The following is a 23,603-nucleotide window of genomic DNA, read 5'->3' on the forward strand; positions in this document are numbered from 1 at the left end:
AAACTTATCACTTAAGTCAGAGTTATACTTAAACTAAATCTTTATTCACGTATTAATAAGGGAGCAGGTCAATACAACACACACATACAAGGTGCCCTTGGAAGATAATAAAAGAACAGGATGGGCTGAAGAACTGTGGTCTCTTCTCAGAGGCTCTTTGTATTATGCCGTGTGACCAGGTTACTCATAAGCAAAGAGACATTGAAACAATATCAATTCCAAAACAATTCCTTGAGCTGATCTCTATCTCATGTCCTTGACTACATGCCCAGAACAGCTGTGGGGAGTGAACGTGGAAGAGAAGAACCATCCTTTCTCAGAAGCACAGCATTGACACTGAAGAAAGTTAAGTATTAATATTAAACACATCAGTTAAATAGTGATTATTCTCTCACAGACTGTAACCTAACAAAATGTGGGAAAAGTCAAGGGGTCTGAATACTTTCCGAAGGCACTGTAGGTTACAGTATCTAGCTCCCGAGTGGCACAGCGGTCTAAGGCACTGCATCTCAGTGTTTGAGGTGTCACTACAGACAGATGGTTCGAATCCAGGCTGTATCACAACCGGCTGTGATTGGGAGTCCCATAGGGCAGCACCCAGCGTCATCCAGGTTTGGCTGGTGTAGGCCTTCATTGTAAATAAGAATTTCTTCTTAACTGACTTGCCTAGTTAAATAAAGGTTACATTTTTTTTTTTTAATTCAGAGATGTTACAACCTGCTGGATTGACAGCTCCTTTAAGAACCAACATCTCACATTTGGAAAGATTTAATACCAAACCTGAGATTTTGGAGAACTCCTTAACAATATCCAATGCAAATCTAGCCACTGACACATTTTTCAAAAAAAGTGACGTGTCATCTGTCAATTGGAATATCTTGAGCGCTCTGGCCTGGAATGTAAATGCCTTCAGATTGACTGTGATAAACTAATGAGCATAAGGTTTGAGATACTAACAAAAATACAAATGAAAGGTGAGATTGGACAACTTTGTCGTATTCCTTGGTAAATGTTAAACCTTGAGGATGTTCCATGACAGTTTCATACAGCTATTGGCACCATTATGCAGCGTTCTAATAGCGTCACCAACAACAATTACCAAACTTCCAATGCATAAGACAATCAAAGATAAAACTGTGAGTTACGGTATCAAATGCTTTCTGAATATTCAAAAATAAGATAACATGGAAGTCATCCAATAGATCACAATACTCAACCACCTTAACCATTGTACATGTCAACTTCAATGCGGTAGGGTCGTCCCAAGGATCCCGAATAGCACGGAACATTTCGCGAACGGCGTCTTAAAGTTTCTTTCCCAGCATGCACTTCGACCCAACCCCCGGAAATAGTTTAATGTTTGCTAGTCATTTAACTAGCTAACAAAAGCTACCTAATCGATTTCACGAAGCGAACAACAGCAGGACAGCATTCAGGTAATGTCGTCTTGTTTATAGCAATCTGCTTTTCGTACAACCAACTGTCATTTACAGCTGACGTGTTATACAAAGTTCAAGTTTGGTTATATCGACTAACTTACTAGCTAACGTTACCGCTGAACGGAAGCAACATTGGCGAGTTATAATAGCTACTACAATTGCTAACTGGATATTTAGTTCAGCCTCAGGACATATTATGACTCAGGAAAATTGATAATCGACACCTATAATTGGTGAGTGACTAAAAACTGAGGTGTATGAGGTTGCTTGTGTTTCTAGTATAACTAACGTTAGGTAGCGAGTCTAGTTATTTAACTAGCTAAGTTACATTGTCTTAGTTAGCAAATAACTTGATGTCATGCATGGCTAAATCAAATTAGTGTTTGCAGCTGTGTCAACTTGGCCACAATCTCTGACCACACGTCAGTCAGTGCAGGGCTCTCAACCATGTTCCTGGAGAGTTAACGTTAACCTCCTGTAGATTTTCGATCCAACCCTCGTTTTAACTAACCTGATTCAGTTTATCAACCAGTTTATTATTAGAGTCGGGTGCGCTAGATTAGGATGGAAGCGAGAACATACGGTAGCTCTCCAGGAACAGGGTTGGAGAGCCTTGCATCAGTGTGGCTGGAGCAAAATAACCTTGGAGGTCACGTAAACTAGCTAGACAAAGCAGCCTTTCAGTTTAACAGATTGGTCAAAGTGGCAACTAACTAGTCAATCTACGTATCTGTATGTTTTTGCTGGTATAATTGTATACTTGAAGAGCTTATTTCTGGAAAAGCTCTTATATCCACCAATTTTCACATTGAAATGTTTGCTTATGGATACCTTCATGTCTAAAATATTAGTGTTTTCACATTTTTAATTCATAGATTTTTAGCTGTGTATTAATTTTTTATTTTTTTTGCAGAACGCTATCAATTGTTTAGGTGGGATGGAATGTTCGTATACTGTATTTGACAATGATATGTGGTTGTCTCCGCTAGCTATCTTAAGATCATAGTGGCTCTTGATAAGATCATCTACTAATTGACCACGTTTACATACAAATATCCAGTTTTTATTCGACATACTCAAACACAGAATACTTGAGTTGACGCATTTAATAAACATAATATCCGTTTACAATATCCCAAAAAAGCTTGCATCCCGGTTATGAGAAACTCGGATAAGATGCCTGGGATATGTTGCTCTTAGACGGGATACTATGGCATGTAAACGTCTTCTTTTTGGTGGTCTGCACAGGCTGTTTCGCCTATCATGTGATGTTTGTCAAAGGAGTCACTCTGAAAAGTAGGCTGGCTACCTGCTCAGTTCGATCCACCGTAAATATTTAGCTGATACTCCGTACTGGACCATTTGGTAGGCCATTTGTTTTACTATAGTTAGAAGAGAAGCTGCACCTAGGCCTGTCCTAACTTGTTGCCCTGGAAGACTAATAAAGCAGTGCTCACCAGAATAATGTATTACATTGATAGAATGAATGCATTATCAATCTAGTTAACACTGGTAACGTTGTCTGTTTTTACTTCTTCTAGGCAGTACTCTCACAGGACAAGGACATATCTTAGGCAAATGGATCCTCCTCATCAATCCAAGGGAGGCAACAGGCCTCGGGATGGCAAACGTGGACCGAGCCAGTCCACTGTCCCTCATCAGAAAGATGCCTATGCCAGACTCCTCAGCCAGCATCACAGCAGCAAGTTCAGATCCTACCTGGACCAGTATGTCCAACAACAGGGGGAAGAGAGAGGGCCGTGCGAACAGAGGCAGGGATTAGCATACAGCGAAAAACAAGACATACCGCAGAGAAAAAGGGACCAGGCGTTTATCGAGTGCTCTGACTCGAGTGACTTCTCGCCTTCGCCTATGAAAGGTAAAGGAGGTGAAGAGAGCTCTCTATCCTTGTACATGGACAAGCTGAATAGTCGAGGAGCCCTGCAGGAGCCAGAGAGGAGGCAGGGGGTTTCCGACAAGCAGCGACGCGGGGAGAGGAGGGACACCAACACCAGTCAGGATGGAGATGTGGAGTCCGGTGAGGAGTTTGCCTCCCTCAAACAGAGGGACTCCCAGCAGCAGCAACAACATATAAGAAACAAAGGCTACAAAGACCATGCTTACAAAGTGCCCACAAGTAACCAAGTGAACAAGGACATGAGTTATGGGGTATCCCCCCCGAAAGCCTTCTCATCTTTCCCAGCTCAGGCGCAAGAGAAGAAGAAGTCCAAGAAGAAGAATGTGCCAAAGACCAACGCAGATAACAAGAGAGGTGGGCCCATGTATCCTGACTTCGATGCAGACATGTCAACATCCCCCCTTAACAAATCCAAAAACATGCAACCACAAGGTAAAAAATGGTCTTGACTAAAGTGAATATACTTTTTGAAATACCCTGACTGCAAAGTTGTCATATGTGATCAAGCTTTTGCAAACAGCTGCATTTTCTGTTGAAGATGTATTGTAATGGATTGTAATCGGACTTCTATTGTCATCCTCAGGTGCCTCTACGCCTTCTGACAAGGGTAAGAAGACTAGAGGAAGCCAAGGAGGATCAAAGAAGCAAGTGTTTGAAGCGTACATGACCACAGAGGACGTTTCCCACGGCCTAAAGAGAGGAGAGCTCATTCAGGTGAAACCAGCGTTCTAAGACTAAACCTTCATAAATAACTAAAAATATATATGGTTATTGTATCAAACCAATTAACCTCACTAATGTAAACGGTTACTTGTTTACCGAAGGTCAGAAAATTCTGACCTAAGGCTTTATCGGTCAAAGATTATCTGACACGAGGGCGTGACAAGTTTAGCCTACTAATAGAAACATTTCCATATTCTTTTCAGGGATCCATAAGAATCAACCCCAAAAAGTACCACGAGGCTTTCATTGCAGCACCGGTGAGTGTGTCAATAGAAATATACAGTAGCTTATAGGTGTTGGCAGTAATATTTGTCTAATGGGACTGTGCATCTCTGCAGGATGGCAAGCGGGATATCTTCCTGGATGGAACCGCAGCCCGCAACAGGGCCCTGAACGGGGATGTGGTAGTGGTGCAAGTTCTCCCTCAGGAGCAGTGGAAGGTGAGCTCCATGGTGGAAGATTCCGCCTCAGCATAAATACACTGTGTACACAACTTTAAGAACACCTTCCTAATACTGAGTCGCATCCCCCCCCTCTTGCCCTCAGAACAGCCTCAATTTGTTGGGGCATGGACTCTACAAAGTGTCTAAAGCGTTCCACAGGGATGCTGGCCTGTGTCGACTCCAGTAATTCCCACAGTTTTGTAAATTTGTCTGGATGTCCTTTGGGTGGTGGACCATTTTTGATACATACGGGAAACTGTTGAGCATGAAAAACCCAGCAGCGTTTGCAGTTCTTGACACACTGGTGCACCTACTACCATACCCCGTTAAACGGCACTATTTTGTCTTGCCCATTCACCCTCGGAATGGCACACACACAATCCATGTCTCAATTGTCTCAAAGCTTAAAAGTCCTTTAGTGTGTCTCCTCTCCTTCATCTACGTTGGTTGAAGTGGATTTAGTAAGTCCCATCAATAAGGGATCATAGCTGTGCATCAGCCTTTGTACACTCGGTGTAGAGCAGCTATATCGCATCCACTGCTATGTAAGAGGAGTACCAGTGTTTCCCCTACATTCAAGTAGATTTAGGTGGGTTACCACCAACTGTCAATGATTATGACCATCGATGTCTGGTTATGGCACTTAAGTTTGAACCACTCATTTATATCCACTGAGGCAATAACTTGTCATGCTCTTCATAATATACACAATTTACCCGCTGTTAGCTTCAAGCTAGATTTATTCACCTCACTGAATGTTGCACCGGCAAAAGACCCCGACACGTCACACAAGCACTTATATTTTCTGACTAAGCCCCCCATTCCAGGCCTTTTTGTACACCTTCTGCTCAAATACAATGCATATAGATCATTCCATCTAACCTGACGATCACTACTGCCAGGTTCATTATACTGTTACAAACAGACCAAAACTGGCTCAAGTCAGATCGTCTCCAACACTGCTGATGCACAGTGGCTATCCTAAAAACGGAACTAAGTGGTTGTACGTGTACAGGTTGTGAAGTCAGACAGTGAAGGCGTGAGCGAACCAGAGACCCAGTCTGGGAGGAGCCAGACACCAGGAAAGAAGACCAAACGCCCCCCCAGTCCTGATGTCATTGTGGAAGCCGAGACTGAAGCTGAGGAACAACTGGCCAAGAGGGTGGAGAACATCAGCCTCAACGCCACAGGTACAGGCATTTCCCCTCAGCAGGTTTAATGAAACCACACACATTTATGGCAAAAGTTCTCAAAACTGTAGAGCAAATCCATTTGACAAAAATAGGAAATCGACACCGATTAGTAACTTCCAGCACTTCCCCCAATTAATTTTGCTGTTCTGCCTCTGCAGAAGATGGAATTAAAAAAGAGATACTCCAAAGGACTGCTAAGGTAAGCAGTTTTATTTTGAAATTGGATCCTTATGGCTGTTGTGCTATTGCATGAAGAAAGACCTACTTCTAGTCACAAACATTTTCAAAGAAAATATACTGATTTCCAACAAACATCTCGCTCTACAGAAACATTTGCATTGAGACCTATCCTTCTGTCAAAGGGTTCGCTTCTCTTTGCTTTATTTTTTTTTTTTCATTAGTCAAAATCGATGTTCCTGTGTCCTCTTCATCTGCACCTTCTCTCCTAGGTGGTGTACATAGTGGAGCAGAAGCACTCGCGGGCCGCCACAGGCTTCCTCAAGTTCCTCCCGGACAAGCCCTTTGCCATGTTCTCTCCTGTTGACCACCGTGTTCCACGGGTAAATGTTCCCCTGCCAGATTGCCCCCACGACTTTTGCTCCCGCCCGGGAGACTACGCCAATATCCTGTTCATCGTCCGCATTACCAGCTGGCCAGACGACAGCAACTTTGCAGAGGGGTATGTAATGAGTCACTGTCTCACTGTAGGGAATTGTCTGCATCCCTACCCCGTAGCATTGTCTCGTTTGTTTATACTCCCCTTCACGCATAAGTGTTTGACTTTATGGCTCGTAAAATAATTCTAGAGTTTTAGGTACACCCATCTGGTACCCTCCCCTCCAAACAAGTACCAGGGAAAACATTACACCACCGCCACCAGCCTGTACTGTTGACACTAGGCAGGATTGAGCCATGGACTCATGCTACTTAGCCATTTCCTGGTTCTGCCAATCAGCATGACGCAACAGGAACGGGGATTCGTTGGACCAAATAATGTTTTTCCACTCCTCAATTGTAAAGTGTTGGTGATCGCGTGCCCCCTGGAGCCACTTCATGTTTTTAGCTGATAGGAGTGGAACCCGGTTGTGGTCGTCTGCTGCACTAGCCCATCCGTGACAAGGACTGACGAGTTGTGCGTTCCAGAGATGCCGCACCATTCGCGGTAAACCCTAGACACGTTGTGCGTGGAAAAGTAGGGCTAAGTCCGTTTAGTCGACTGATCGATTGTTTGGTCGATAGCTGCTCAAGATGCCTGTCTGCTTCACGCCTGTCTGAGTGGACTAATCCATTGCGGAGGCCTTGGGGATGGCACTGTACATTCTAAGACGCGCTACTGAAATTGCACATGGTTACATTATGTAAGGACGATGGTGCCACAATAAAAAAATATATATTTTATAACAAATAGCCTTTCTCCTGCGTTGGATAGCGGTCATTGTCTGCGGTTCTGAAACATCAGTGTGCTGTTGAATTGGCGCCTTTTCCTAGACCATGTTGCTTTGTGCATAATAGCAAAGGTAACCAGCATATTGGTTTTGAGAACAATGCCGACTGAGGAGATAAGAACAGCTCTTTCCTTATTGTCTAAGAAAAGTGAGGAGCGGGGAAACCCCAACTTGATTAGGTCTATAATCAATAGCCTGACTGTTAAATGTGCCTGACTATAAATCATCCATATACATATCTACAGAAATAAGACGGGTCATGCTTCTGTTGCTGGTTTTGAATGTTTGTTTGATAGCCTACTGATTCTGTGAGCTCCAAGCCTTACGCAACCACATGTTGGAGAAAGCAATTGCACAATTTTAGCTGTTTTTATTCTTTGCCATGCTGTGATTGCGGCTTTTCACTTTCTGTTGTTGTTAGAACGGCCTCTTTGGTATTACTTTTCTCACCACCTGTTTGGCCAATATGCATGCAGCGCTTGCTTCTTCTTGATCTTCAGTAGTTTCCACAACTTGTCAAATTTCTTCCACACATCTGACTTCCCCTTTCCCTCCTGAGCAACCATTTTTGCTGTCGCGTGTTCAGTTTTATAACCAGTTTATTGATGGGCTATATGTCAGGCACCAGTGGTCACGATGCGTACATGTCACGTAAAGAGAGCAAGGGTTGAGGGAATTGGGAATATTTTTCCTTAAATGAAGGATTTTGGTAAAATAACTTTAGTCAGATGGCTTATGTTGCAGCAACACGAACAGTGCGATAAACCCTGTTCTGTGGTGGTAGCTGCAGCAGGAAGGCGAGCGAGACACAGGCACTCTGTGTTTTTTTTTTTTTACATTTTTTTACATTGCATTTAGTCTGAGCCCGGCACAATGAAGTCAATTGCGTTTGGACTCCCTGTAAAGAAATTTGTCTGTCCTAATTATTTCATCAAACAGTGCACGGTTCAAACAGTTAGTCCTCCAGACCTTTTTGGTGTACAGGGTGCCCACTGAGTGTAAGTGCTTGTCTGTGAATTCTAGTAGGGGATGATGCACTTGTGCTTCTAGAGGATCAGCTCTACGACACTCATTATCTATGTAATACACTTTTAAGTTACATCGAAGCTCACATCTTGCCCATATCTATCGGATGCTGACAGTCCTCCTTATGCCCCCCCCCCCAGTCGACTTGCTAAGACTCTGGGCCAGGCCGGGGAGATTGAGCCGGAGACCGAGGGCATCTTGATAGAGTACGACGTGGACTTCTCCGAGTTCTCTGTCGAGGTGCTGGGCTGCCTGCCCCAGAAGCTGCCCTGGACCATCCCCCCTGAGGAGTTAGGCAACAGGAGAGACCTGAGGTGAGTAGAGGATGCTCACAAATACGGCATCCATATCAGGAAGTCGTCAGTTGTCATTGACGCCGTACACAAAGGCTCTCGCATGCCCAATTCCAATGGAGCCACTCGATGTACATATGTATTGCGCCATTGTCTTTGCCTTTTTTATAAATACTAATTTGACACAACTGAAGAGGTGGAGACAACACTCATATATGCAGAGTTATTGTTTTCTATTCAGGAAAGAATGCATATTCACAATTGACCCAGCTACCGCCAGAGACCTGGACGATGCGTTGTCTTGCAAACCACTGCCCGACGGTGAGCCATTTTGTGTTCCTTTTGGAAACGAAGCATAGGGAATGCAATTTTTATGGTTTATTAATGCAGACGGGTTTTGAATTTACTCATGTTTTTATTGACTTGTGGAATTCATCAATGACAAAAGTTCTCCTGGTATGTTCTCTTTGTTAGGCAACTTTGAGCTGGGCGTCCACATTGCTGACGTGAGTTATTTCGTGGAAGAAGGCAATGCGCTGGACTTCATCGCCAGTCGGCGAGCCACCAGTGTCTACATGGTTCAGAAGGTCTTTGTTTGTTATTACCAAATGATTAATGTATTAGTCAATTGATAATGAATGAATGTATTATTGGAGCAAGTAAGTTCTGACTATTAGATAACTTACTGTATGCCCAGCTGGTAATTAACTGTTGACTTTGGCCTGTGCTACTCCCAGGTGATCCCCATGTTGCCTCGTCTGCTGTGTGAGGAGCTGTGCAGTCTAAACCCCCTGACTGACAGACTCACCTTCTCCGTCATCTGGAAGATCACCCCTGAGGGCAAGGTACAACACCTTCAAACTAAGTATGCTAGTGTTTCCATAGAAACCGGAAGCTGTGGCACTGTTTCTCAGATGGATGCACTGTAATTGTATTGCATGAAGTTTAAACTCTTTATAATACTATACAGTGTATTCAGACCCTTTCCCTTTTTCCATATTTTGTTACATTAGTCTAATTCTAAAATGGATTTAAAAAATCTAAAAAATCCTCAGTCTACACAAAATACCCCATAATGACAAAGCGAAAAACAGATTTTTAGAAATGTTTGCTAATTTATACAAAATAAAAAACACCTTATTTACTTAGGTATTCAGACTCGTTGCTAAGAGACTCAATTGAGCTTGGGTCCATCCTGTTTCCATTGATCATCCTTGAAATGTTTCTACAACTTGATTGGAGTCCACCCGTGGTAAATTCAATTGATTGGTCATGATTTGTGTATGTATTTATAAATAAGGTCCCACAGTTGACAGTGCATGTCAGAGCAAAAACCAAGCCATGAGGTTGAAGGAATTGTCCGTAGAGCTCCGAGACAGGATTGTGTCGAGGCACAGATCTGGGGAAGGGTACCAAAAAAAATTCTGCAGCATTGAAGGTCCCAAAGAACACAGTGGTCTCCATTCTTAAATGGAAGAAGTTTGGAACCACCAAGATTCATCCTAGAGTTGGCTGCCCAGCCCAACTGAGCAATCGGAGGCGAAGGGCCTTGGTCAGGGAGGTGACCAAGAACCCTATGGTTCTGCTGTGGAGATGGGAGAAAATTCTGGAGGAAATCTGGCACCATCCCTACGGTGACGCATGATGGTGGTGGTGGCAGCATCATGCTGTGGGGATGTTTTTCAGCTTCAGGAACTGGGAGACTGGTCAGGATCGAGGGAAAGATGAATGGAGCAAAGTACAGAAATCCTTGATGAAAACCTGCTCCAGAGCATTCAGGCCCTCCGACTGGGGAGAAGGTTCACCTTCCAACAGGACAACGACCCTAAGCACACAACCAAGACAACGCAGGAGTGGCTACGCGACAAGTCTCTGAATGTCCTTGAGTGGCCCGGACTTGAACCGATCGAACATCTCTGGAGAGACCTGAAAATAGCTGTGCAGCAACGCTCCCCATCTGACCTGACAGAGCTTGAGAAGAATGGGAGAAACTCCCCAAATACAGGTGTAGCAAACTTGTAGCTTCATACCCAGAAAGACACTAAGCTGTAATCACTGCCAAAAGGTGCTTCAACAAAGTACAAAGGGTCTGAATACTTGTATTAACTGAAATATCACATTTACATTTTTTTTTTTAAATTCCAGAAACCTGTTTCTTGTTGTAATGGAGCATTGTGACATAGAACCTTTTAGAATAATGCTGTAGCATAACTAAATATGGAAAAAGTCAGGGGGTCTGAATACTTTCCAAATGCACTGTATGCAGATGTGTGGCACATTCACCACACTCCGTCTCTACCCCTCTAGATCCTGAGTGAGTGGTTCGGTCGCTCGGTGATCCGCTCGTGCGTCAAGCTGAGCTACGACCACGCCCAGAGCATGATCGAGTCCCCCGACAAGCTGTTCCAGGCAGACGAGCTGCCCCCCTGTGCCGCCGAGCACCCCATGGACGAGATCCACCAGGCCGTGCTCAACCTGCACGCCATCGCCAAGAGGCTCCGTGCCCAGCGCTTTCAGGGTGGCGCCCTGCGCCTTGACCAGGTCAGAGGGCGCTGCATAGTATAGGACCGCTGTGTCATGCCATTTTTGTGCTGTTGTCAGAAGGTCTTGGGAATAGGAGTGCTGATATTGGATCAGTTTAGCCTTGTAGATCACAATGACTGAACAGGGGACCCGATCCTCGATCTGCACTGCTACCCCGAGACACTTTTTGAATCTAAAGATTTATAAAAACGTTTTTCTATTTTTACCATGTGAAAGGACAGAGCTAAATCTCAGAATGATGACTATGATCTCCTTTGTTTTTTCGCAGTTGAAGCTGTCTTTCACGCTAGACAGAGAGACCAGCATGCCCCAGGGATGCTATGTCTACCAGTACAGGGACAGCAACAAGTAAGTCAACCCCACAACAATACACATACTCCGACTGTACGAAACATTAGGAACACCTGCTCCTTCCATGAGGTAGAATGACCAGGCGACTCCATGTAAAAGCCATAATCCCTTTTTGTCACTTGTTAAATCCACGTCAATCAGTGTAGATGAAGGGGAGGAGACAGCGCACCAGTTTGAGTCAAGAAAAGCAACGCTACTGGGTATTTCACGCTTAATAGTTTCCAGTGTATCAAGAATGGTCCGCCACGCAAAGGACATCCAGCCAACTTGACACAACTGTGGGAAGCATTGGAGTCAACATTGCCCAGCATCCCTGTGGAAAGCTTTCAACACCTTAGAGTCCATGACCCGATGAATTGAGGCTGTTCTGAGGGCAAAAGGGTGTGCAACTCAATATTAAGGTGTTCCTGATGTTTTGTACACTCTGTATGTGCATACATACCCAAAGAGTCGGCTCCCTAAGCAAGCTAACGGAATTAAAGTGAGCTTAACAGCGACGGTGCTCTCAGATGGAGATACTATCCGATTCTATACTATGTCTTGCATGTCAAGTTTTTTGTTTGAATGCTTTTCTCGCTGTCTTCTCTCCCAGGTTGGTAGAGGAGTTCATGTTGCTGGCCAACATGGCCACGGCCCACCAGATCTACCGCTCCTTCCCCAACAAGGCCCTGCTGCGACGCCACCCCCCGCCCCAGACCAAGATGGTGGACGACCTGCAGGAGTTCTGCGACCAGATGGGCCTCCACATCGACTTCTCCACGGCCGGGACGCTCCATGTGGGTATCTCCAACTCCCAGCATGCACTCTAAAACACAACAAGTCTGTCAGTGGGAGGCCTACTCAAAAATAACAGAAATGCAGAATATAACTTTTTAAAACAAATGTTCACGTATGTGTTAAGTGGGTTTGTCTCTTTTTAACTTGTCCCTTGTCCTTACCATCTCCCCCACATCACTGCTCATATATTAATACCAAATGGACACACTCATTCTCTGAAGCACATAAATTCAGCCGGAATGCATTCTGCCCCTCCCCTCAATAGAAAAGTTTGAATGAGACTCTTGGCGATGACGAGTACACCAGCGCCAGGAAAGAGGTCCTGACCCACATGTGCTCCAGACCCATGCAGGTTAGTGTGTGCCACTACCCATCGTCTCTCTCTATACTGCTGCCTCCTTTGGCTTCCTGTGTGGGTTGTTTCAGTCCACCGCTAGTCTACTGGGGCTCTAGCTCTATGTTTATCTGGATTGTCCCCATGTGTTTTCCTCTTGGGCTGCCCCCAGGTAGCCAAACAACATGTCCAAAACATTTAGAAAATCTATTTGTATTATACCAGTTAATGTCAATGGTCTTGTTGAAGGCTACCTTCTACACTCTCTCTCGCTAACCTATTTTGCTTTTGAGCCAACTTCAAAAATGTCACTGTGTGCCTCCCGGGTGCTGCAGTGGTCTAGGGCACTGCAGCGCTAGCTGTGCCACCAGAGACTCTGGGTTCGCGTCCAGGCGCTGTCGCAACCGGGAGGTCTGTGGGGCGACGCACAATTGGCCTAGCGTCGTCCGGGTTAGGGAGGGTTTGGCCGGTAGGGATATCCTTGTCTCATCGCGCACCAGCGACTCCTGTGGCGGACCGGGCGCAGTGCACGCTAACCAAGGTCGCCAGGTGCACGGTGTTTCCTCCGACACAGGTGCGGCTGGCTTCCGGGTTGGATGCGCGCTGTGTTAAGAAGCAGTGCGGCTTGGTTGAGTTGTGTTTCGGAGGACGCATGGCTTTTGACCTTCGTCTCTCCCGAGCCCGTACGGGAGTTGTAGCCATGAGACAAGATAGTAATTACTAACAATTGGATACTATGAAAAGAGGGTAAAATAAAAATAATATAAAAATTCACTGTGACCAATGATATGTGAATGCTTCCCTCCCCAGATGGCTATGTACTTCTGTACGGGGGTGTTGAAGGAGGAACTCCTGTTCCGTCACTACGCCCTCAACGTACCCTTCTACACCCACTTCACCTCGCCCATACGGCGCTACGCTGACGTCATCGTCCACAGGCTGCTGGCCGCCTCTCTTGGTGGGTGGTGAGACACTGTGCTGTGTGTGTTTTACCCCATTAGAGAACAATGGCTTCGCTGTGTTAAGAGGGGTGGACCGAGGGCAGGGCGGTGTCTCAGCTGTGTGGTTGTGCCCAAAGAAAATGTGGCTCTGGTGGTAGAATGGCAACGTGGTAAAACACAAAAGCGTCCCTTAGATTCCAAAACACCCTGAATCTGACCTGATGTTTATTTTTTGTCCCTGTGTCTGTCTGAGATTCACCATTTTTTGACGGTGTAGTGCTGCCATCTCTGTAAGAGAGAAGTAGTTCAAGTTGACTCCAGTGTGTGTGTCGTTTTGCCTGTCTTGTCTTTACAATACATCCTTTGCTTATTTCTGGTTTGTGTAGGCTGTGGTACTCACCTGGAGTTGAAAGGGGAGGAGGTGCAGAAGCAGGCGTCCCACTGCAACGATAAGAAGACGGCCTCTAAGAGAGTCCAGGAGCTCAGCTCAGAGCTGTTCTTCAGTGTGTTCGTCAAGGTACACCCAAGACTTTGCACCCACCTGGTGTCCCAGGTTTAAATCGGTCCCTGATTAGAGGGGAACAACGAGAAAATCCAGTTGAACCGGCTTTGACGTTCGGAGTTGCATTTGAGGGCCCTATACCAGATATGGTTTGAAATACTATCTGTTAAATTTCAAATACTATGAGCAATTAATTGAGCCTGCTAAGTCTTAGATGGGTGGTGTACTTTTGGGACTGGTCTATTGGTTCCATTGCACCAGGCAACCTTAATCGAGTGCATCTGAATTATTTGAAAGAAAACAAATACTATTTGAACCCAGGGCTGTTACACACTCATATCTTCAGTTAGGATTTAGCCCCTGGTGTTGCATTCAGGGCAACCCAAGTGTGGCACTGTTCAGAATGTTATTTACCCCCCCCCCCCCCACCCCCCCTGCAGGAGAGTGGTCCTCTGGACTCTGAGGCCATGGTGATGGGAATTCTGGATCAGGCCTTCGACGTCCTCGTGCTGCGCTACGGGGTGCAGAAACGCATCTACTGCAAAGTGAGTGCCACTCGAACCAGGGCAGTATTCATTTTGTGTGACGATACCAGATCTGATTTTGAGATTTTTTGTTTTATCTACTGCTTGGGTCCGTACAGTGCCAAACACGACGGCTGCTGATTTGGGACACACCGTATCAACCTTTCAAGTGTTTCGTAAAAAAATAATAATATATATATATATATATGACAAGTTCAGAAAGAACCTCTCTATTTTTGACAGTTGTCTTCAATTTTGTGCCGTGTAAACATGACCCAGGTTACCATTCATAAGTGACTAATCTTTCTATCAGATACCACATCAAGCTTTATGGTCCTCTCTCTAGGCTTTATCGTGTACTATAATATACATGATAAGGTTCGGCAATGGTCTAGAGAAGAATTTACATAAACATTGTTAGGTCGTCATTTCATAACTTTACACCCCAAGACCTTGGCTGACACACAGCATGATTGCATCCATTTGTCAGCTCTTGCACTACACAACTACAACAACAAAAATAAGCTTTAGTCAAATTTGAATGACATTCATGGATTCTAAGTTGAATGAAATCGGGTTCATATTCAATTGACATCAAACAGTAGAAAATGGACTGAAACGGGGAGGGACTACCACATTTTATTTTTGTTACGTGCCCTGATGAACACAACCCAGATGTATGAGAGTAAATTATTCTCCTGTTTTGGATGAACAGAATGAATGCGGAGGTGTGTAGTTGATGTGTTAAGTTGTGTTGTCATGTTCTTCAGGGTCTACATGGCCTGGAGACGTTCCACTTCCACAAGGTGGGGAAAAGGGGGGAGTTGACTCTGGTGTGGGCCGCAGAGGAACCCGGGAAGCCTAGCGTACGGCAGGTAAGACCTAGGGATCGTGCCAAATGACTTTAAATAAAAATGTAACCGCCATCTAATAGTTTTCCTATAAAATGATTGGAACATTTCATGAACATCCAAGTGAAATCCTGTTGCGTGGCATGTCTGCTAAGGGGCAATGAAGTTCGACCGCAGTCGTACAGTGGGCTTAGGCCTCTTCAATCTGCTTTGTAGCTGCCCGACTGGGCAGGTGACATTTTGTCCTGAAGACAACCGTTAAGTGTTCCTTCCATTTGTTATGTCCATTAGTGACTCACCACAAAAAAAGAAACCTAGCCAAGTGATCACAGGCCTTCTTCCCTCCATTCTCTTTTCCCTCTGGTACGTCTCACTAAATTTCTATCCGACCGCTCCCTCAACGCAAGATCGACTCACCCAAGCTCCCATTAGGCTTTCGGAAATTACTGCTTACAGAAAGGGATGTAGCCTCCCGAGTGGCGCAGTGGTTTAAGGGACTGCATCGCACTGCTAGAGGTGTTACTACAGACCCGGGTTCATTCCCGGGCTGTGCCACAACCGGCTTTGGTGGGAGTCCCATAGGGCGGTGCACAATTTGTTCCGGGTTAGGGGAGGGTTTGTCTGGGGGGGGACTTTACTTGGCTCCTTGTGGCGGGCCATGTTAAGCTGGCAGGTGTTGAGGAGTGCGGTTAGGCGGGTCATGTTTCGGAGGACGCGTGACTCCACCTTCGCCTCTCCCGAGCCCGTTGGGGAGTTACAGCAATGAGACAAAATTGAGAAAAGTGGGGGGGGGTATTGGATACACAAGCAAAACTCTAGATGAGCCATGTTCCAACTGCTGTTTCCAGAGGCCCCAACCATGGTACATTGAATGATTAAGCATATTTGCTACGATAACAGTTCTCAATACAAATCCAAGAGCTCAGCTGAAGTGTTTTGGTTGGATTGTTTTGAAGGCGCTAGACCGCTAGGACATTTTTATGCAGGTTCTCTTAAACAGTAGAGCATTGAAGCCCAACCCCATGTTAAACTAGCCGCTGAATGCAAACAGAATGTTATTATTTTGAGTGTCTGTCACTAACAGAGGGTTGTCCTGTTCCGGCCTCTCCTTCTAGGAGATCTCCATCTTTAGTCTGGTGGATGTGCAGCTGAGGGCAGATGGAGCGCCTATGAAATACAGCGCTGTCATCAAGAGGCCTAATGAGACGGCGTAATGAGTACTCTCATGTGTCCCGAATAACACACTCGCACACACACACACACACACACACCATGTCACACATTCTCTGACACACGCGCACACACACACACAGCACTGCCGAAGAAGTTTTGCCAGTATTTTGACATTGACTACACAAACACACACGTTCTTGCACGTTTTTTTAATATGTATTAGAAAAGCAACTTTTTTGTAGTTAAACTTTACAGTTCAGTTACCATTGAGGAGCCGAGGCTGGACCGTAGCACTGAAGCAGTGGTATTGTTGTAGGGGCCAGGCTGCTTAACTGAAAAAGCGCCAAGACTGTGCAATGAACTTTTTATTTTGCAGTTTTTACCTTTTTTAGGAGGTCATTTTTAGATATTATAATTATATACACAGTCAATGTGTGAAGATGATGGCTTAAACTATTTTAGGTTTCAAACCAGTTTTATTGAAGCTGTTCCATTAATGTCAAGTGTACTGTAACTGGTCGTTTCAGTCGCAATGCAATTGTCATTGTTTATTTGTAGCTGTAACCTAGTAAGAGCTTGTATGCTTTTCCACTTCAATTCATAGTATGACACTCGTCCCCACATTAATCTACTTTAAAGGCTCGACGAAGCGTTCATCAACCTTTTTCCGTAAGGACTTTGTAGAGGCTTCAGTTATTTTAAAAGTGAATTTGCACAATGAGCAACGTCTGACTTTTTGCCAAATGCTTTGCCACCCTTTTTTTTTTATATAGCAAGACATTTGCTTGTAAATTGTCTGTGGAGCATCTACAGTGTCTTGTGAAGTCGTTTAAAGTGAGACCTGAAATCCTTGTTGACGGAACTGTTCCTTAGTGAAAAACAAAAAGATGAACCTACCCTATCCGCTAATATACCGCCGTTGATATGTTTATGGCAGTGCATGCTGGCATTTACAGTGCAGATTCTAAGCATGCTAATCCATTGTCTCAAAGTTGTCAAGTGTGTGAAATTGACTTTTTTCGTGACAGTTTTGACAGTGACTCTAAAATGACGGCGTACGATGCTGCTGTTGAGAACTACCTTGTGAATGTGAGGCCTTGACCATTTTTGTCTCCCATAAAAAATCCTCCTAATGGCCTGCATGTCCAAACAATACTGACACAATACTTTTTTTTTTTGTCTTTCATCTCAGTATTGTACATGACAGTAATGATATGATTTATAAATCTCGTATTGTTTTGGAGGGCAGCCATCTTAGTGGTCTTGCTCCATAAGCAGGTGTGCCTTTTTCCGTAACATTGCTTTTCTTTCTAGAGTAAAACAACCTTTATCTTGTTTGGTTTACATTGTAAATGAAGTTAAGCTAATATGATGTAAGACCATAAATGTTCTGCAAATTGTAAGGTGCCAGTAGCAAGGAACTCCTTTCAACTCTTGATACCATGTTCAAACTCACAAATCGGATGTGTTGCTAAAGTAGTATAATTCTAACGAGTAGCTGTAGCTCACTCCTAAATTTCTGTTTAGTCTTTGTGACCAGATGGTTACAATCTGGGTTTAGAAAAAAAATAAAAAATTCTTCAATAACAAATAAACCTTTTTGCCTTTTTACTAAGTAATTACAATTTTGGAGTCCATTAAATATTAGCAAAAACAACCCATTTCCAGAGCTCTCTATTTAAAGGGGGCTGTTTTTTGTTGGTGCGATTTTAAAAAGCTTGTGATTGTCTTTTGTAATCGGGTCGCCGAGAGCAATTGAGTAGTGGGCCTTTAACAGGAACGGGAGAGCTAGGCCGTCAGTCCACACAATACCTTATTTCCTTTGCGCTTGTTTTACGTAATATATTCCATTCATTTTGCCCACGTAACCTATGCCTTACATGAAAATAAGTTGAGCTTTCAGTTGTAAGATTTAGGATTCAAGCATCTTTTCATTGATTGCATTATTTTTTTACTGCACTCCCCGTTCCATTCGTGACGTTAGTACTGTAGGTGTACTTGCATTGCCTTGCTCATGGTGATGCCAATGTATAGACTGCAGTGGTTGTCAATGTCTCAAACTTCTATTAACCTTGTTATAGTGGACCCTGTTATGTTCAATAGGAAGAAAATGTAATAAAACAGTGAAACATGGATATACCACAATAACTTGTCCAATAAGAAAGAAAAAAAATTGTTTGCCTTTGCAAAACGTTTTGCTTAATTGTGCTCTACTGAACATGACCCAGGTGTTGTCCTGTTGCTTGGGGAGTGGGAGAACTGTGCTGTGTTAACATGTTATACTATCCAACTGGACACGCAATATTAATGTATTAGCAGTGATCACATAGGAATTGGTGTAAAAGTGTACTTGATGTGGCTGGCCCCTGTGAACCAAATAAACATCGGCTTCACTAAATTGTTCTAGTACTGTCCATTTTGTACCGTACTGAATACATTTTAAAAAATCATTTAATAAAGGGTGTACCTGTGAATTTTTACCAAATCAGTTATTAGCTGGCTCTTGTGCAATAAAGATGGAGAAATTAGTGTTGGACTTGAAATGGTAAAGCATTGGTATGCGTCATTTGACTTCACAGCAATCCCCACACCCTCCTAATCATCATGACAAGGAAGGAACGTTATTAATTACTACAAAGGACTGACTGCTCAAAGGGTAGTGACTATTGAGGTTAATAGCAACAACGACTGATTATGGTTCTCTTACCGAGGCTTTGTTGAATGCACTAAATCGCTTCGGATAAGAATATCTGCTAAATGGCAATGTCATTTTAGAAAACTGACATAAAAATTTGGCTCATTTGTGTTTTGAGATTAGCGGTATTCTGGCATGCCATAGTCGCTAGTGGGAGTCAACTAACCCTTTCCACAGTCTTCACATTTTGCTGCCTTAAAATTATGTTTTCTTATTGATCTACCCAACCTACTCCATGTTTTCAAAGTGATAAAACAATTTTATTGTCCAAATTACTAAGAAATACAAAATGAGTGTCTTGCATAGGTCCAGTGCAGCCATTTTTATCTCTACCAAATAATGTAAGTTACAATTTAAGTATCTTAATGTGATTGATAAATGGTCACAAAGAAACACGGCTTCTCAGCAAAGGGACATTTCTCAACCAATACTTTAGCTAGGACTGTCTGGGAGTTGTCTGAGTTGGGAGGGGAAAACTGAAAACTAGCTTTAATTGGCAAAGGTTTGGAACTCTCTTTGTCTATAAACTAATTTACCGCCTGGTCACCAGACATTCAAACTCCATCCCACCAAACACCTCTTACCATATAATGGCATTATCATTTACTCAATTTCACAGTATTATTCCAACCTCAGTGTGGAAATGTATACAAAACATTAATAACACCTGCTATCCATGACATGGACTGACCAGGTGAATCCAGGTGAAAGCTATGATCCCTTATTGATGTCACTTGTTAAATCCACATCAATCGGAGTAGATGAAGAGAAGACAAATACGTTTTATGTAATAAAAAAATTAAGCCTTGAGACATGTATTGTGTATGTGTGCCTTTCAGAGGGTGAATGGGCAAGACGACACATGGAAGTTCCTTTGAACTGGGTATGGTAGTAGGTGCCAGGCGCACCGGTTTGTGTCAAGAACTGCAACACTGCTGGGTTTTTCACTCAATAGTTTCCTGTGTGTATAAAAAATGGTCCACCACCTAAAGTACATCCAGCCAATTTGAAACAAATGTGGGAAGCGTTTGATTAACATTGTACCAACCTTACACAACACTTAGGGCAACATATATAAATTGTTCTTTGTCAAAATTGCACTACCCCAGTCAATTTGTGCAATCATATAATGCTGTGTTTTGCATCATTGTGAAGATATACACAATCAAGACCATTATTAATTTGGAAAATGTTTTATATATTTCATTAACTTTGAAAATGTGGAATAGGTTGTGTGGATCCGTAGGAAAAAATACAATTGAATCCCTTTTTAGATGTAATATTTAGGCAGCAAAATGTGAAGACTGTGCAAGGGGTCTGTAGACTTTCACTAAGTATTAACCCTTGTGTGTCTTAAGGGACAAAAATGACCCGCCACTATGTTTAACAGCAGAGAAACCCCCCTAAATTATATTTTTTCACCTTGAAATTTGATGACTTCGTAGAGTGACCCCAACATTAGAAAAAGTGAAACATCACCTTTGTTCATAGTTCCATGAAAGCTGTACACCACCAGGGTACAACGATTGCCTTAGGGTCATTTCTGACCAGGCAGTTCCAAAATAATTTACACACCACAAAAACCACAAAGAGACACACACACACACACACAATGACAAATTGAGATTGTGTGCTACTGATTGAACTCAGACAAAACTACATCTTCCTTGTGCATGTGCAACATCTCCCCTCCATGACCCCACACATGACTCAAGTTCACAGACAAAATAAAAACACTTTGACAAAATTAACATTTCTTGAAAGCATTGTTTAGTAAAGGGGAATGCAGTCAGAGGCTATGAAGGTGCTGCAGATGACAGTACCGCCAGTTCTCTCTTTGCTGAAACCATGACTGCACATTTCAGTGCCCAACAGGTCGTAGATGTGATTTTTTTCAGATATCCAGGAGGAACAAGAGAACAATGATTTAGAAGAGGAGGAGGTATCTGAAGAAGATGGGGAAGAATACAAGCCAGAGCACGATACATCATCTTCAGATGAAGAAGAAATCCGCCAAGCTGAGAGACATTTTTGTCAAAGAACAGCGAAATAGCATGGTCCTTGTCACCATATGACAACCAGGGCAGGATGGCAGCACAAAATGTCATAAGGATGACCCCAGGGCCCACAAGACATGCAGTTACCCATGCCCAGGACATCGCCTTAACCAACATTCTACATGTTCATCACACCAGCCATCAAAAAAAATCATCCTGGAGATGACACATTTGGAGGGTTTCTGTAAACATGGAGACAACTGGAAAATAATGGATGAGATTGACCTGCGTGCCTACATAGGGCTGCTAATCTTAGCGGGTGTGTATAGGTCCCGAGGTGAGGCTAGGATGCCACTGAAAGTCTTTCACACTTTCTCAAGAATGCTGCGATTTGATCACCGTGAGTTAAGACCTGCAAGACGTGTGAGAGACAAACTGGTGGCCATAAGAGAGGTCTGGGAGAAGTGGGTGGAGCGTCTGCCATACCTCTACAACCCTGGGCCTGAAGTAACAGTGGATGAGCAACTGGTTCCCCCCTGCCCTCCTCGCAAGGGGGAGAGGGGCCTTCTCATCAAAGTTTGCCTTCACAGCACCACCACTCTAGTTTCTTACCTCCAAAGATGAACAAGAATGTGGTCCTCCTGAGCACACTGCACAAAACGGCTGAGATCAGTGATTGTGAGGACAGGAAGCTGGGAAAGACGCTTGTAACCCCACACATTCAAAGAAGGGAGTGCCTCCCCCGCACAGCAGCCTCTGCAGCGCTTGTGAAAGCTGTTCAGGGGGCTGAATCTTGTCCTGATCCACCTGAGGCTGCAGCTGGGGCAGGCAAGAGGAGGATATGCCAATTCTGCTCCCCAAAGAAGGACTGTAAAGCAAATACTATGTGCTGTGTGAGAAATACATCTGCAAAGTCCATGCACACACACATGCATACTGTCCTACATGTGCTAATTAGAATTGATTGATTTATGTTTTTCACATTTTTCTTTTGTATCTCATTTTGTTATTTATTGGTGTTGTTTATACACCTTGTGGGTGGGGGCAATGGTTAAAAATGGGAGAAGACTAGTATTTTGTAGTTGAACTGTACAGTATATAAGAATATATCACTATGTTGCCAAAAAGGTTCAATACTATTATTGTTTCCCTTCAATAAAATGCATTCAAAAATATTTTCTGCACATTTCTGCTACTTTCTTAGGCTATACAAGTGCTATATCTTGCTAAAAAAAGTGTATGTTTACACCTATGCAGTTCCTTTAGCAATACTAATAATAATTAACCCCTACTTTAGTAAAGAAAACAATTATGACAGGTGTACTGATTAAATGCAGTCTTTCTGAATTGTGAAGATGGAAAACCCAGATATTCACAAAGTTTGTGATGAATGACAGGTTGTTTCTTCATGCAAAATAGATTTGGGGTTTAAAATTCAATTAAGCTGCTTTATTTTAGGAGTTTAGTGAAGGCGGGTCATTTTTTACCCTTAGGACAAGGGAAGTATACAGAATGTTAAGACTACACAAGGGTTAATATGACATAACCGTAGAAATCTCTAGAAAGGATGTATTACCCTATGGTACACAGCTCAGTAAAACGACACTGAATTGTGTAAACAATTTATCAAGATGGCAGATTGCCGAATCTGTTTCATCAAGGGTTTTGTAGACAACGGGGCTTTTTAGGAGATATAAATGTGTTGTCCAGAACTTACATGACTCTGAGATCTTTATATTTGACTCTGACATGATTGTGTGAGGGTTTTTATTTTTTATCTGGAACATTGTCAAGGTTTCACCCTCATGAATCATGAACCAACAGGGTTCCAGGACATCATGGAGGAGGAGACTATCAATTTTAAGTTAATAAATGAAAGATTCTATGTAGCAACTCCCATGTATACACCCAGGCCTATCTGTATCTTTCCTCCGCCCCATTGCTCACACGCACTCATTTACTGACCATATCCACTGTGTACCGCTCCTAGATGACCAAAGATGACCATATAAACTGGAGAATCCTCCCTGGAGATAAGCACAATATGAGCCTGATAAGATTATTTGGATTGTAGACACTGACTGTATATCAAGGTGAAGGTCAATGGCAACAGTGCACTGGATGAACCCATAGCCAAAATTAAAGTGGACTCGATCTTAACGTTGCGGCTTAAGATATTGGCGTCTTGCAGTTTTCACAATTTCTTCTCAAATAAGTTGAAATATGAGAATTTACGGGAGGGGGGGTCTTCATACCTTGTTATTGGATTTGGAACATTGCCGAGCACATTTTTTGTTGTGGGGGGGGAGTGACTTAAAGGGGCAATCAGCAGTCATCCATTTTTGGACTATTACATGAATAATATGTACCCATTGATTATTGAAGAATATAACTTACAAATGCTCAGTTCGACCATCGTACACTGTATCTCCAA

General features: G+C 43.4%; 1 protein-coding gene across 2 annotated transcripts; it reads left to right on the top strand.

Moving 5' to 3' along the window:
* The first annotated feature begins 1,290 nt into the window (after positions 1–1,290).
* On the top strand, positions 1,291–18,875 carry dis3l2 (DIS3 like 3'-5' exoribonuclease 2). 2 transcript variants are annotated; one of them, XM_021612868.2, is made up of 21 exons: positions 1,291–1,436; positions 2,981–3,789; positions 3,941–4,071; positions 4,284–4,337; positions 4,419–4,520; positions 5,539–5,713; positions 5,875–5,915; positions 6,166–6,395; positions 8,328–8,501; positions 8,722–8,801; positions 8,955–9,067; positions 9,218–9,325; positions 10,788–11,021; positions 11,293–11,372; positions 11,968–12,151; positions 12,418–12,504; positions 13,297–13,444; positions 13,814–13,944; positions 14,370–14,474; positions 15,224–15,328; positions 16,420–18,875. In XM_021612868.2, exons 2-21 carry the CDS (start codon positions 3,018–3,020, stop codon positions 16,516–16,518), a joined length of 3,153 nt encoding a protein of 1,050 aa, XP_021468543.2. In that variant the 5' UTR covers positions 1,291–1,436; positions 2,981–3,017; the 3' UTR covers positions 16,519–18,875. The 2 variants fall into 2 exon arrangements, with proteins under 2 accessions (XP_021468543.2, XP_036841508.1); XM_036985613.1 differs by lacking the exon at positions 1,291–1,436 and adding an exon at positions 1,498–1,672.
* Positions 18,876–23,603: the final 4,728 nt, after the last annotated feature.

This window comes from Oncorhynchus mykiss, chromosome 8, assembly GCF_013265735.2.
Source record: "Oncorhynchus mykiss isolate Arlee chromosome 8, USDA_OmykA_1.1, whole genome shotgun sequence".
Taxonomy (NCBI): domain Eukaryota; kingdom Metazoa; phylum Chordata; class Actinopteri; order Salmoniformes; family Salmonidae; genus Oncorhynchus; species Oncorhynchus mykiss.